Source organism: Stenella coeruleoalba, assembly GCF_951394435.1.
Source record: "Stenella coeruleoalba genome assembly, chromosome: 20".
Lineage (NCBI taxonomy): Eukaryota > Metazoa > Chordata > Mammalia > Artiodactyla > Delphinidae > Stenella > Stenella coeruleoalba.
Window position 1 is genome coordinate 31,649,634 of NC_137166.1, and position 14,665 is coordinate 31,664,298.

The 14,665-nt window shown below is 45.7% G+C and overlaps 1 protein-coding gene across 2 annotated transcripts in view; it reads left to right on the top strand.

Annotated features, from left to right (window-relative positions):
- Positions 1 to 11,284: 11,284 nt before the first annotated feature.
- Positions 11,285 to 14,665, top strand: part of TOX3 (TOX high mobility group box family member 3) — a 104,830-nt gene continuing 101,449 nt past the window's right edge. For both annotated transcript variants that reach the window (XM_079907659.1, XM_079907660.1), the window contains exon 1: positions 11,285 to 11,431. In XM_079907659.1, coding sequence (XP_079763785.1) covers positions 11,345 to 11,431 — 87 coding nt within the window. In that variant the 5' untranslated portion in view covers positions 11,285 to 11,344. The remainder of the gene's footprint in view (positions 11,432 to 14,665) is intronic.

The window sequence follows — 14,665 nt, forward strand, 5'->3', positions numbered from 1 at the left end:
GACTTAGACTTAATTGGCTCAAAGGATGGAATATACATTATTTCACATAACTAGAAAGCAGGAGGAAAAAGAGCTCCAGGGTTGGTTAATTCAGTGACTCATGACATTGTCAAGAATCTATGTTCTTTGCATGTTTCTGCTTCACCATTCTTATCTCAATATGTCAGCTCTGACCTTAGGCTAGATCCCTTCACGTTGACAAGATGGTTGCAACATTTCCAGACATGACACAGTCCAGAAGAAGAAATTATTATATCTTTTTGAGTGTTTCCTTTTAAGAGCAAAGAAACGCTTCTTAGAAGCCCTCCTGCACTCTTTTGCACATCTCATCAAACAGAAATGCGTACCAGCCAATGACGAAACTAATCACTAGCAGTGAAAAATGGGGACATCGTGATAGGATCAACCCTGAATGATTTTGGCTCCATGGAGGAGGAAAAGGCCTACATAAAACGGAGGCAGTGTTAAGCAAAAAGAAGGGGAAGTGAATTTGGAGTAGGTAACCGACAGTGTCTTTCTGGTTCCTTTTACCAATGTTCCCTAGATCACAACTGTATGTACAAGATTATTATAGAAAAATTTGACAGATATGTTGCTGAAATAGAAATACTTCTTTAATATCTCTCCTCTAATCTATTGATCTTGTTAATGTGTACAAACAAAAACAAATAAAAATAAGTTTGGATGTTCGTATTTTCATAATCTTGCATAATTTAAAAATTTTGTCTACATTCTCTCATCTGCTACATTTTACAAGAATGAGAAACTGAGGCTCAGAGACTTCAAATAATTTGCTCAAGAACATATTTACTCCTGGAACAATGGAAGAATGACTAGTGGGCACATGTCAGTGAGTAATGATAGACTAGATTAGAGATATAAAATCAGAGATGTAAAATCATAGGAACCTAGGTCACATTATGAGGACCTTGCATGTTGGGGAGAGGAGTTTAAAACTGATTCACTACATAGTAAGATCTTAATCTGAGGAGTGACAAGATGCAATGGTATTTCAGGAAGACTGATCAACAGCTCGTTTTCAAAAACAGTTCACAGGTGGCTTAAACAAATAGCATATAGGGACCATACTCAATTTGGGATTCATTCATTATCCTTCACCAATGTTTCGTGAGCACATACCATGGAGCAGTCAGGCCCTGTATTCAGCAGTAGGGATCTGGGAATAATCGAGACAGATACGGTGCCTTTCCTTGTGTCACTTAAAAGTCAGTATTGATCAGGATAGGCTAGGCTATGCTGCAGTAACAAACACTGATTTGGCTCAAAACCATAAAGATGTGTTTTTGTTCATGTAAATTCTGAGGCGTGAATGGCCCTCCTCTAGCTTCCACCTAGGACATTTGAAACACCTGGTCTCCAATGACAACACAGCAGGGCAAGAGAAATAGGGAGGATGCATGTCAGTTCTTCATTGTCTCAGCCTGGAAGTGACACATGTCTGCTCACGGTCCATTGGCCAGAAATGATCACATGACCCCTTGCTTAATGACAAAAAGGGTTGGGAAATATTTGGTTGGAGGAGGGGGCAGCACATGAACACTTTGAAAACGGTAACTGTCTCTGCCATAGGATTTTATAATAAATAAACTCAAGTAAAGATTTGTTTCTTCTTTAGTCACTTATAAAGTTGTTCTGTGCAAGGAGTGGTTATAGACACAGCATTTTAATGACAGCTTCTGCTTGAGGAGAAAAAGTATCATGTTAACATTGCTTTCAGACTGTGGGTTTAAGGAGAAGATAAAGAATAACAAGTGAATACTAAAGAAAGGTGGCATTTTTATTTCTTTGCCCTGCAGTGATGCAGTAGAAAGAAAAGACCTCAATTTGCATCATGGCTCTCCTACATGCTCCTTCTGTGTCCTTAAGCAAGTCATTTAACCTCTGCGAGCTTACTTCTTCAACTTAAAAAAAAAAAAAGGAATAATACTATCTACTTCAGAGAGATGTCATGAGGATTAAAATTTTAAATATACATATGCAAATGTCTACATCGCACCACAACTGGCACACAGGATAAACTCATTAAATGTTAAATAAGGCTGCTGTATATGAGTCAAAGCAAATTTTAGATCAGAGCACCCAGCCATGTTTTCATGTCATCCTCCACGTAGACTCTTGCATGAAATCTAACTCAGCTGCCTGGGCTTCAAAACTCCATTACCGGGCTTCCCTGGTGGCGCAGTGGTTGAGAATCCGCCTGCCGATGCAGGGGACAGGGATTCGTGCCCCAGTCCGGGAAGATTCCACATGCCGCGGAGCGGCTGGGCCCGTGAGCCATGGCCGCTGAGCCTGCGCGTCCGGAGCCTGTGCTCCGCAACGGGAGAGGCCACAACAGTGAGAGGCCTGCGTACTGCAAAAAAAAAAAAACAAAAAAAACCTCCATTACATTCTCATCCTGCCTCTTCCCCCCTACAACTTCCCAGCGTCTTATCTCACCAAGTTCTTCAATATTCACTCACTGCTCTGGCTAAACAATCTTAACTTGCTGCCTGAGACATTTGATAAGTCTCTTTAAAACTCTTCCCTTGTCGCTGATTGCATTTTCTCAAAATATTGGGGGCCCCTCCGTATCAGACCATTCCCTATGGGAGTACCGTACTTTCTGTCTCGTTGACATCAGGCTTGGCCATCTGACTATCTGACTTGCTTTGACCAGTAAAAAGTGACTGGAAGTGATGTGAGCAGAAGCTTCGACAGGCGTAGCATGCTTCCACTACCTCTTTTTTCTCTGCCACAAGACCAGATACAAGCTTCTGTGTCAGCTTTGGCCCTGAAGTGAAAATGTGGCTGCTGGTAGAAAAAAATGTGGGTGAGAAACAGTCTTTTGTAGTGGTTATCCACTAAGATATTAGGGGTTATTTGTTACTGGAGCATCATCTATCCAAGAGATGGCTGACACAACCCCATGTCCCCACCACACACATGAGCTCTTCTTTTTAATGACTGTGTGTTCAAAAGCTCCCTCCCCAGGACACTTTTTCCTCCCTCTTGCCTCCCCCCAAAGCTTCCTGCTTTCAAATGTTTTCTCCGTGAAGCTTCCCCTGATGATCCTGATCTCAAACAATCTCTCCCTTCTCTAAGCAACACCCCAACATGTTATCTGCAATCATATCTGTGAATAAACGTTTGTTGGCTACATTAGGGAGGGGATGCTTCTCCTCTGACCCTGATGACAATATTTGATCACTGGGACTTCCCTGGCAGTCCAGTGGTTAAGACTCCACGCTTCCACTGCAAGGGGCACAGATTTGATCCCTGGTCGGGGAATTAAGATCCCACATGCCATTGCACAGCACGGCCAAAAACAAGTAAGAAAAAAATTTTTTCATCATTATAATACTTTCCCTGTGTCTTATAATCTTCACTGTGTGAACAGGGATCACACTTGTTTCCATTTCTGGAAATTTAGCACCAGGTATGTAGAAAGGCATAGTAAAAATCTGAACAATAAATGATGTGAGTTTCAGTTCTCGGTAAGATGGAGTAATAACGTTCTACCCTATCTCTCCCACTAAGCGCAGGTACTTGGTACTTCAAGCTCACAGTGGGAAATCATTTGGTGATGTTCCTAGATTAAGAGAGTCTTTCAGTTAAACAAGAGCTGACATGTGGCTCTGGACAGCGGAATGGGTTTCTTTAGACCAGTTAAATGCAAAAATTTCCTGAAGGTCTTTTCCCTGGGACTGAGCTTTGGCTAGTCCCACAGATGTTAGCCAGAAAGTTGGACCATTTATGGCTATAATTTTTTTGTTGCTTTGTGGGTATGTGAGAAAACAAAAAGGGGTTGTAGGGCTCTCTCTGGATAAATGAAGGTAGCATCCCCAGTGAAAGGTGCTGAACCACCCCTTGGGGTCAAAAAAGAAAAAAGGGGGAGGAGGGATGGCCTATAATACTTGGGGTAGTGTCTGCATGGTGATCTGTGTAGCTTGTGAAACTGGCTTCATTTTATAGTGAAAAAGATATTTGAGGAACAGTAGAGAATCCTTAAAAAAAACCAGCTATTTGCTCCTGGGGAAAAATAAAACAGTTAAAGGCATAGTAGCCCTGGACAGATAGAGCAATAAATAAGCAATATGAGGTGAAAAATTAAATTTGGATTTTGTGATTTAAGGTCTAGAAGAATCCAAGACACTCATGGGATGTGTTGTAGGTGAACGAGGGAAGGAAATAAAAGCAGGAAGGCAGGCAGTAGGTGGTGGCAGAGGCCAGCCTGAGGACTAGCTACCCAAGGTAGGAGGGTGTCATTTTTACTAGAGATTCTGCTTCAAGATGTTTCAAGCAGGCATCAGTTCTGAAGAGCCTTCATTTCCTGCCTGCCCTGGGTTTCTGGGGTGTGGGCTGAGGTAAGTGGAAGAAGGGAAAGGCGGTGCTATTTCACTGAACAACTCTAGGGGACACCATCCACACTGCATTTATGTAACAGAAGGAAGTTGCACTCTCCTTTCCCACTGAGAGTCGTAAAAGGAGGAAACACGATGTTTTCCCTGAACCACTTGCCAAGCCCATCTTTCTATTTGATTTCTATTATATACGTAACCGTTTTTCAGTTCTCAGAGTCCTGGTTCGAAACTTTTAATATTTTCCTTTTCTTCAACATGCTGTTGACACAGGACACACTGAGTAGATAAAACAACATGATTTTACCTGTTCACCTTAAACAGAAAAGCTCTTTTGCTAACTAGCTTCGCTTCTTTAAACATGTTTTATTTTTTTAAAAAAACAAAACAAAACAAAAGGCAAATCCTGTAATCTAACTTGTAAAACATTTAATATTTTGGATATATGGCTTTCATGACCATCCAAAAGTCAGCCTAGCTGGACAATGGGAGCTGCCGGACTATTGTTCATTGGCCACAAAGCCATGAGGTGGCTCTTTCTCCCAGGTCAAGAGGTCAAGCTCCAGGGCATTAATTTTGCTGAGTTTCTTTGTTATAAATAACAAACAAGGTCATTTATTTTCATTTTCTTGTTTCTAACTCCATGCATCTACTCCCCAGGATGAACTCCATAAACAGGTGGCTGGAATGCTGGGGAGAAAGCTTGAAACAGTTCCAGAAAAGAGGGCATGTCCCACTCTGGTGAAACGGTTTGATGAGTTAGAGATTTCGTTACTGCAGGATACGCACCTGCACTATTACTTGAAAAGCAAACACTCGTCTGTTTGGCACGCACAGATCTATGTAAATTAGGGGAGGTTATTTTGCTGCTAGTCCTTGGCTGTTCTGTGATCAAAATGCAATGGTTTCCCAATTCGTAAGAAACAGAATCTTTATTAGACTCAGTTCTTTTCTCGGTTTTTTTTTTTTTTTTTTACCATTTTATTGCTCTATGGTTATTAAAAATAACACACCCTATAAATTAAACCTAGAAACATGGTGCTTATCAAAGAAAGGATGTCATCAGAGGCTCCAACTATGGGAGATATTTATGTACAATGGTATATAGATCTGTCATGGAAGGAGTTAATTAATATCTGTCTGATGATTTTTCTCTCCTTAAGGCCCCAATAGCTGTCCTTTGGTGAAGAATTAAAAAATGTACTGACCCCCACCCATCGCTAAGAGAGTTCTGGGTCCTCAGCTTTCATTGTTCAGCCAGTGGGCTTTGTGGGCGACACTGCAGGGCCCCTCTTGCTGGAAATCCTCTGAGCTTCCTGATTTCCACTCCTGCATAAACCTCCTCCCCCATCACTACCTTTGTCTCTTTGGGGGAAAAGAAACCTTTTTCACTCGAGCAAAATAAAAACTACCCAGTATTTGTTTCTGGAGTGTAATTATAAACTTCATTGTACATTCTTCCTGGCTTTGATGCTTATCTTGAAGAGTTCAGTGAAAATAAATTGTTTTTATGAAAGCAGAGAAACCATTCGATAAACACGCTGTCTCTGAAAATTGTTCCTGCAAAAGAGGTCATTCTTTCACTTTAGAAGAAATAGAATACATTTCAGAAAACAGGCAGGACAACAGTTTAGGATTTCTGTGAACACAGGATATATTTTTTTAAGGCAGGGTGTAAACACACTGAAAATTGCACACCTCCTGATTGTGTGGAGTGTATTGGTTTTTAAAATAGCTTTATTGAAGAGCTACTTAGGTCGCAAGCAAATACTTGCTACATTTCCAGGAATGAGTTCTCAGCTCAGTACTTTTTTTGCTACTAAGGTTTTGGGGGTTACCATTCTATAATTACTATATATCTGTCAGAACCTATGGGTGTATCTATTCTTAGTTAAAGTCATACTCAGCTGGGAAAATGATTTGTTTTCTAGAGCTCTTCTTGTGCCTGGTAGCACAGAAACCAATATGGCCAAACTTGGTTGTAATACGAGAAACAACCTCATATACATAACAATATATTTATTACCATGAATGAAAAGTTTGCTTATTTTTTTCCCCATTTGCTCATGTGTCTGTATTTCTTGACCTAAGTAAAACTATAAAAATAATTCACATTTCCAGACCAGAAAAGTTTGGATTCACTGAAAACTGAAACTAACAATGACAGTGCTTGGGGATTATTTTCACACTATAATTCCTGTGTGAAACTCTCTCCTGGTGATTAGTTTTCAAGCCTGCGCTGGAGACGTGTAATGAGGGCCCCAAGGTCAGAATGCTTCCTCTATACCATGTGTACATTCACTATTGTGAGAGCCTTGGTAGGTCCTGACTTGATTTTATCTGCATGTGATTTAGACTATGAACGTGAAGAGTTGATTCTCGGCATGAAACTCTCTTAAATTTCATGGAGATGAGTTAATACAGACACTAAGAACCCATGCTAGATAGAAATGCTATGCTTTATGACGTGAAGCCCAATTCAGATATAAAACCAAGTATAAGACATTTTATGAATATAATACATTAGCTGTTATTATGGGAAAAGAAAAGAAACTTGAGTAGCTCTGGCCCTGCTAATTTCCACTTGGAGCTGCTGTTAAGTTGGTTGCATTACATATTGCAAACAAGGATTATAATATTTGGGTAGAACTTTTCATGACCAAAACTCAAGAAAATTAAACTGTATGTAATGTTTAATACAATCCTCATCTCAACTGAGGAAGCAGAACACAGGTTAAATTACGGTTCATAGATCCCTAAAAGTGGGAGTCTCAGATCTTTAGTTATAAAACGCAGCAAGTTTAAATGCAGTCCTCATGGGGACTTTCTTGCTTAATTTTGGAGCCAGATAAAGGAGAGAAATAAAGTTTTTGAGTTCTGTCAAGATGTAAAAATGGTGTTCCTGTTATGTAAAGTTTGTGTATTTCCGCCCCCCCCCCCCCATTTTTTAGAGATTCTTGGACGACACCAACTATCCAGTTACAAACATCAAGCTAATAAGACAGACGTTTTGGACCCAAATCATATAAAAACCTTACAGGAATTTTCTTATGCCCAGAAGTTGTATTTTGGGTTCAGAACTGATTCTTGTACTGCCCTCTTCTAACTCAATGACCGTTAGCACCGTGCAGCATAAATTCAAAGCATATTTAAGATATGTTCTTGGAGGTTTCTTCAAATTCAAGGCTAACATAGTACAAAGGAAGCCTTTGTCTGTGGCATTTCAGAAACAAAACGCTGACAGCCTGAAAAAGGTGACACTCTTACGATGACAAATAGCATGACAGTTACAATTGCATTAAATTTTTAAAAGCATCATTCTAAGTTTTTAATGGATGGGCTTCAAATCCACTGGCACCCTTAAAATTGGGGGGCATTCTGAATGCAATGGTTAATTAGAACAGCTCTAAATGAAACAACATATAATTCTAGTTTTAATGTATACAAAAGATCTAAAACAGCAGGGTGCAAAAGGCTCTCTTCTCCCAACCCTCAGGTAGTTTGTTCTTCTCCAAATCAGAAGTGTTGGGCTCACTCTTTTCAAATCTTACCTTGACCCGGTTCCCTGGGAGGGATATTCCACTACAAAAACATCCGTCTTTCTTCCCTCCCTCTCTCTCCCTCCCCCCCACCCCTGTTCTTCCTTCTCACTTTCCTTTCTTAAATGAATATTTATTTATTGCAAACCACCTAAGTACCAAGCGTGGTCCAAGGTTCTTGGGATACAGCAGTGATCCTGCTTGGGCTCTTGAGCAGAGTGTCTGGCCCCCTTCCTGGAGCTTTCTTTTACAAATACCATGATGCAAATTTGCTTGTCAGATTGTTTCTCCCCATAGCAGCAGTAGCCATGTCATGACGGGATCTCCAGGTACCTGGATGGGACAGGGCATGTGTACCTGCATGCGGGTGACTATGTATGTGTGTGTGTGTGTGTGTGTGTGTGTGTGTGTGTGTGTAGGAGTGTGATGGGTCCAATTCTCCTTTGAGGGCTTCCATGTGTGTCACTTTGGGCTCCTCTTTATCATTCACAAGTGCCTAAAACAGTGTCCAGCACAGAGGAAGCATGCAAAAAGTATCTGTTGAGTGCACGGAGACCGACTGTGGGCAAAATCGCGTGGTCGGTATGCAGCCTTCCCAAATGACTGTTTCTGTTCTAGTGATTTTTTTCATTCAAAGTGCCTCAACATATGTATCTTCAGACTCATCAGTTTCTTTTTTCCTCTCTCCTTAATCAAGATCTACACTCAGAACTTTCGCTTACATTACTTCCTAAATCATCATCATCTTAAAATATTGACTGACCGAATATTGTTTCCTTCCCCAAGACATTTGCATTGTGACAGGGAGGGGGGGTTTTAAGAGCAAACCTTTCCCACAACAATGGCCGGGAGGTGGTATCCCTAGCAGCGGGCATTTCAGCCTCCTGGGAGCCTCCTGGGAGAAGGCTGTCCCCTCAGTTGCTAGTCTCCACAGCTCAACGTTCAGTGCCACGCAGGCGCCCACATGCAATTCCCCGTCTCGCAGCTAGTGGGGTTTCCAGTGCGAATATTTGTATTCCTGATCCTCGAGGTCTGATTACAACTTCAGGTTCAGTCTCTATGTAACTTTGATTATACTTTGCTTCATCCTCTGTAATCAAGCTCAGATTACTCCAGATGCACGACAGAATGAGCAGAAGGTGAGGAATGTGAGTGTGCAAAGAAAAACTCCGCTTCCCAGCCTTTTGGGGGCTCCTTTTAACAACTATCTGGAAAAAAAATACAGTTTCTTTTTTGGTACCTCAGATCAGCAGGCTGCTCCTCGCCTGTGGCCAGATGCTGCACTCCACGCCATTGTTAAATACTAATAGTGAAACTTAAAAGATGTACTCTTGCGAGACAACAGGTGGCCACTGCAACCTCCAGCTCTGATTGGTGGAAAGGCCACAGGCGCCCAGTGGCCCGGAGAAAGGGCCTCCACTTCTGCGTTTCAAGAACCTGCTCAATGGGGTGTTGTCCTGATAATATCTCAGCTCACTGCCAATTTGTGCAACCCGCTGGGCCATTAGGGAGCGCCGCTGGGTTGTCAACGTTAAATGGAGACTCGGGAGAGGAGACCAAAGCTTTTTCAGGAGGGGGGGATTGGAGTCAACCCAGCGACAACGTAAGCAGTTGTTCCTTTCCTGAATACACACCGCTCTCTCACGCAGTCTCCAAACACCCGACTCTGCTAAGAGAAGAGCAAATACACAAACTTTCGCCTAATTGAAGTTTATTTTTCCTGCTTGGTTCCAGAACGATAATATTGGGCAAAGGTACATACACAAGGTGTCACCCAGCCAGGGTCCCTATTTTGGAGAACAGACGAAATGAAGAGAAAGTCCTGTGATGCTTGTCTGAAAAACTTCAGGCCGTGGGCCAGCAAAGTGTGATCAGGGACGAAAGTGTGAGTGAGTGTCAGCTAAAATATTTGTAAATTTCTCCCTTCCTGTTAAAGTAGTTACCAGACAACCATATTGGGGAGGGGGGCAAATCTCACAGCCTCTCCTTAACGTTCTCATCTGGTAGCAAATCCCTTCCCTTCGCCAAGGCTGAGGGCCAAACTGTCAGATGAACCCAAAGCAAGGGGGGGGGGCGGGAAGATGTAGCTTAAAGAAAGAGAAAGAAATCAAGAGGGGGGTGGGTGAGTGCACTGTGAAGAAGTTAATCACCCAGAACCTTTTAGGAAAATAGGGACATTTTCTCTCAGAGAGCGGTGAGTGATCCGCCTAGATCCAGTTACTCAAATGCCTTTCGAATACAAACAAGAGCAAAGAAAATACGAAGAGAAGCGACATGAGGCTTAACCCGGGGAGCTTCAAGTCTGCCTACCTGTGAAAGGTCAGGCCCCCATACCCCTCCTGGAAAACACCACAGGTGTACACGGGGCTCCCAGCTCCCGGCTCTTCGGAGGCAATCGTGCAGATTACCTGCTGGGTTAGGTGCCTCCAAGAAGGGGACACTCGTGGGGGAAGGCGGAGTGGGGTAGAGGGATCGGGGGACCCACGAGGAAGGAATGGGGACGAGGAGTGGAAACCGAGGGAAAGAGGAGTGGTGGGAAGGGAGCGGACGGCGCGCGGATGCTGCTGGCAGGAGCCGGGGGCCCAGGGCAGCGGTGGTCCGAAAGGGGGCGGGGGTCCACACCGGGCACGGGACTGGCCGAAGCGGCCGAGGGAAGGAGGGGAGCGAGGAGCGCTCCGAGGCAGCGGGGACAAAGAGGACCGGAGAGGGAAGGGGGGCGCGGTGGGAAGAAGAGGGGCCCCGGAGAGGGGGAGGCCGCGGCGCGGGCGACGGGGCGGTCGAGGGCTGCGCGAGGCGCGGGGTGAGCCGCGAGGGACCGCGCGGGGCAGGGGCCGGCGGGGCGGGGTCCGCGCGCCCGGAGGCGGTCCGGGCCGAGAGCGCACCGGCGGGGCGGGCGGCGCGCCAGCTGCCCGCGGTGGGAGGGGCGGAGCGGCGGCGGCGCGGGGAGGGGACCGGCGGCGGAGGGAGGCAGGAGGGGGAGAAGGAGGGGAGGGGCTGGGCCCCTTGTCTCCGCGGCTCCTCTCCTCAGTCCGCCCGGGGAGGAGGAGGAGGAGCGGGGCCAGCCGCCGCCGCCGCCGCCGCCGTCGTCGTCCCAGCCTCGCCCCGCGCACCTGAACTCGCCGCGCCGCCCCGGGCCCCCGCGCCGCGCCCCGCGCCCCGGGCGCCCGGCCGGTGCGCAGCGCTGCCTTGGTGCCCCGGCGGGGCGCGTCCCCCGGGCCGCCTCCCGCTCTCTCGCGGCTCGCGTGGCCGCGCCTTTGTGTGCGGCGGCCGCGGCTCCCGGGCTCCTCTGGCTCCCGGTCGCGGCGCCCCTCCGGCCCAAGTCCCGCGCGCCGCCCCCGGACAACCCCGGCTGGGCGCCCCCGACGGTGGATCTAGCGGCTTCGAGGAGGCAGGCACCGGTCCCGGCGAGCCCCAGTCCCGGCCCCCGGCCCCGGGCCCGGCTCCGGCATGGATGTGAGATTCTACCCCGCGGCGGCCGGGGACCCCGCCGGCCTGGACTTCGCGCAGTGCCTGGGGTACTACGGCTACAGCAAGGTGACCGGGCCGGGCCAGGGCCGGGGGGCGGCGGGTCGGGGGCCACCTCCCCATCCCGGGCGCGCCCCGCGGTCCAGATCTCCGCCTGCTTCACTTTTCTCTCCCCTCTCCGCTCCTTTCCCTTTGCGCCTTCGTTTCTGTCCAACTCTCCCGCTCTACTCTTTCTGCCCCCTTCCCACCCCCCTTTTTGTCCCTCAGCCGGCGCTCCCCTCTCTCCTCCGCCTCTCCTCCCACTGTCTCCCCCCCCCAACCTGGCCGACGCTCTTTGGCTGCCCCAAAGAAGAGCAGCCCAAGAACTGCAAGGGGGGACTCGCGTGTGATTCTTTGTTGTTGTTATTAGTAAACACGATCGCAGTTCCCCTGAGTTTGCGGGGGGAAGGGGGCAACGCAGGAGTCCCCCATCTCGTGGTCTGATGACTTCGCCGCCCCCCTCCCAGCCCATCTCACCTCCCCCACGCCCCCGAGAGCTGGACCCAGGGCCGCTTAGCGAAGGAAAGGAACTAACTTTTGAGCGTGCCCTGGATGGGGTCTTCGAAGAGGGGAGCCGCGAAGTGGTGGGACCCCCGCAGGTGGCCTTTCCTGCCCTCTCGCTAGGGCGCTCTGGACCATGCAATGGAGGTGCCCGCCCCTCCCTGGTTAGCACTAGTGGCTTCTTATCTTTCATTTTGGGGGGAGGGGTAAGTTTGGCATTTCGGGGAGATCAGGGTTAGAGACCTCCACACCACGCCCTGGGTCACCCCACCTCCTTCACCTCCCCCTGTTCCAACTTCGAGGACCCAGCGTTTCAGGTGGCCAAAGGTGGATCTCAGAAGGGCAGCTGGCCGCAGCTCGGAGCGGCGAGTAGGTGCGAGAACCGCGGCCCTTGGGCCAGCGCAGCGCGTACTCCCGTTCTCAATCCTTTCCTGAAGCCCCCAAGGCCAAGCTTTAGAGGAAACATCACCCCGAGGGCGATATTCAGAGAAAGAGCTGTGCTCTGGCTGGCCTGTGCCTTTTGAATGTGGTTTTTCTTTCTCCTTCCCCCCTGCCCCTCCCTCCTCCCCTCCTTTTTCTTTCAAATCGCAGTTTGTTTATGATTGCTTGGATAACAGAGGAGGAAATAAGGAGCCTGCAGAAAGAAAGGTGCTATACAAAACTAATGAATACATAGCAGGAAGAGGAGGATTTGTATCTAAGAGTGAGGAACAGTTTGCTGTGCCCTGTGGCTGATGGAGGCTCGTGTTCCTTTCTGTTTGTTTATACTCCGTTCCCAACTCCAGTGCTGAAGTTTGTGAAACACCATTAGGGTCTCTCTTCCTCACCCCTCTGCCCTGTGTCATCATCACCCAGCTCTGCGCCTGGCACGGAGGGGCCTCCCAACAAGTATAGAAGGAAGGGACATCATTCAGTGTGTTTTAACCCTTTGGTGATGGTGGGCGTTCATGCTCTCAAAATTCCTAGAGTGATAACATTAAGCATTGAAAGAGAAGCAAGAAAAGGCCTATCCCTGTAGCCAGGGTTCAGGTTTAGTTTCAGGCCTCTGATTTTGGATTTACTCAAGTTATTAAATGCTTTCAAAAGTCTCCCATGTATGCTCAGTTAGGGACTTAGGCAGCCTAATTAAGTATGTAGTGTTTCTGAGAATCCACCTAATTGTTCCAGTGGGGTATTATTTATCTCCTTACAACTTAGCCTTGTGTATTCAAGCCTTGTATAGCTGGGCATGCTCTTATTTTTGGAAGCCATTACCTTGCCTAATGTAACTACTTCTTTCTCTGATTTAAGATCAGCAACACTCGAATGACACCAAAATAGAAACCTTTTGTACTAATCCAGTCACTGCAATGCGTGGCAAATCTCTCTGTTCACTAGGATCCCAAGGGTACTTCAAGGGACCGGAGGAAATTGTGGGTGTTTTGTGTGTGTCTCTTTTTATTTTTTGAGAAAGGCTATTTCGAGTCAATTTAAACTCAGAACATTTACTTCTGGGAGCGCCTAGAAAGCTTGCAAACAGACAATATTTATTGAGATGCTTGTTCAGTTTCAGGAGTGAGGATGCAAGATGGATTGCTGTCATATTTTCCTAATGCAGCGATTCGCCTGAAATAACTCGGTTTCTTAGTTATTCAGCAATCTGTCGTCTTAAGTGCTCTGTGTACCCAACTTATGAAAGTCAGTGCTTAATATTGGTAGAAATCAGATTGTACTTATTTTAAGGGATATTTGCATTTCATTCCTTGCAGATAAAAATACAATAATCTTTAAATTGAGCCACGATACTGTATTTCCCTACTCTTAATTTCAGAAGTGAAAAACCCAACTTTACTCCCCGTAATTTTTCCTTATGGGGAGAATGCAGTAGAAGAAGAAGTATTAACTTCATGGGTATAAAACAGCAAGTGCTAGTTAAAGGTTTATAGCATTTCATTTCATAGCTAACTTGTGTGTCTGAAGTGACGTTATTCAATAGATTTATACTCAAAATGTAAAAACCAGCGTACAAAGACATGCATGTATCTTATTTGAAAACACCTGTAATCATTAATCTTTTAAGACTTAACTTTTGATCATGTGCGTTATCTTTCCGGATGGGAAGTGATGGCTTTCAAAGAAAGTCTGTTTCTGCCCTTTCTTGTTTTAACGACCATCTGGGAAACTTTAGAAGAAATACAGAACCCTCCGCTCCAGGCTTAACAAGGGAAAAGTTAGCGCTTATCGTTAAATTTATTTACAAACCGTGAATAATAGGGTTTCATTCATTTCTCTCTTTAACAAATGACCCGAGTCCTTTGTATAACTTATATGCATGTGTATTATCTTCACATTCTGTGAGTATATGGATCCTTTTTAAATGTCAGCGCTCATGAAAGTGTGTACTCTGTCTATGGAGAATGGATGAAAGAGTTTTGAGGGTTCAAAAGTCATTGCAAGTAGGAGAATAACTTCAAATAAAATATAGCCAGGATCATTAAAATCAGTTAATAATTCATGAACCAGCCACTGATGTATAAACTCAAAGTCATCTCTATTTCCTCAGGGCTAATTTCCATTTTAATTTCAAGTGGAAAATCTACTGTTTGAACATTTCTTTTTCTGATGCAGCTAACAAATTAAACTAACACCTATATCTTTTTTTTTAAAAAAAAGCTTTATGTTATTCAAGTGAATTAGTGACCCATTGTCTATATATCTGGAACTTTTCTTTCCCTGGGTTCAATTTGTCTTCACCAGTAAGAAGCTAATATGCAACGTATCAAT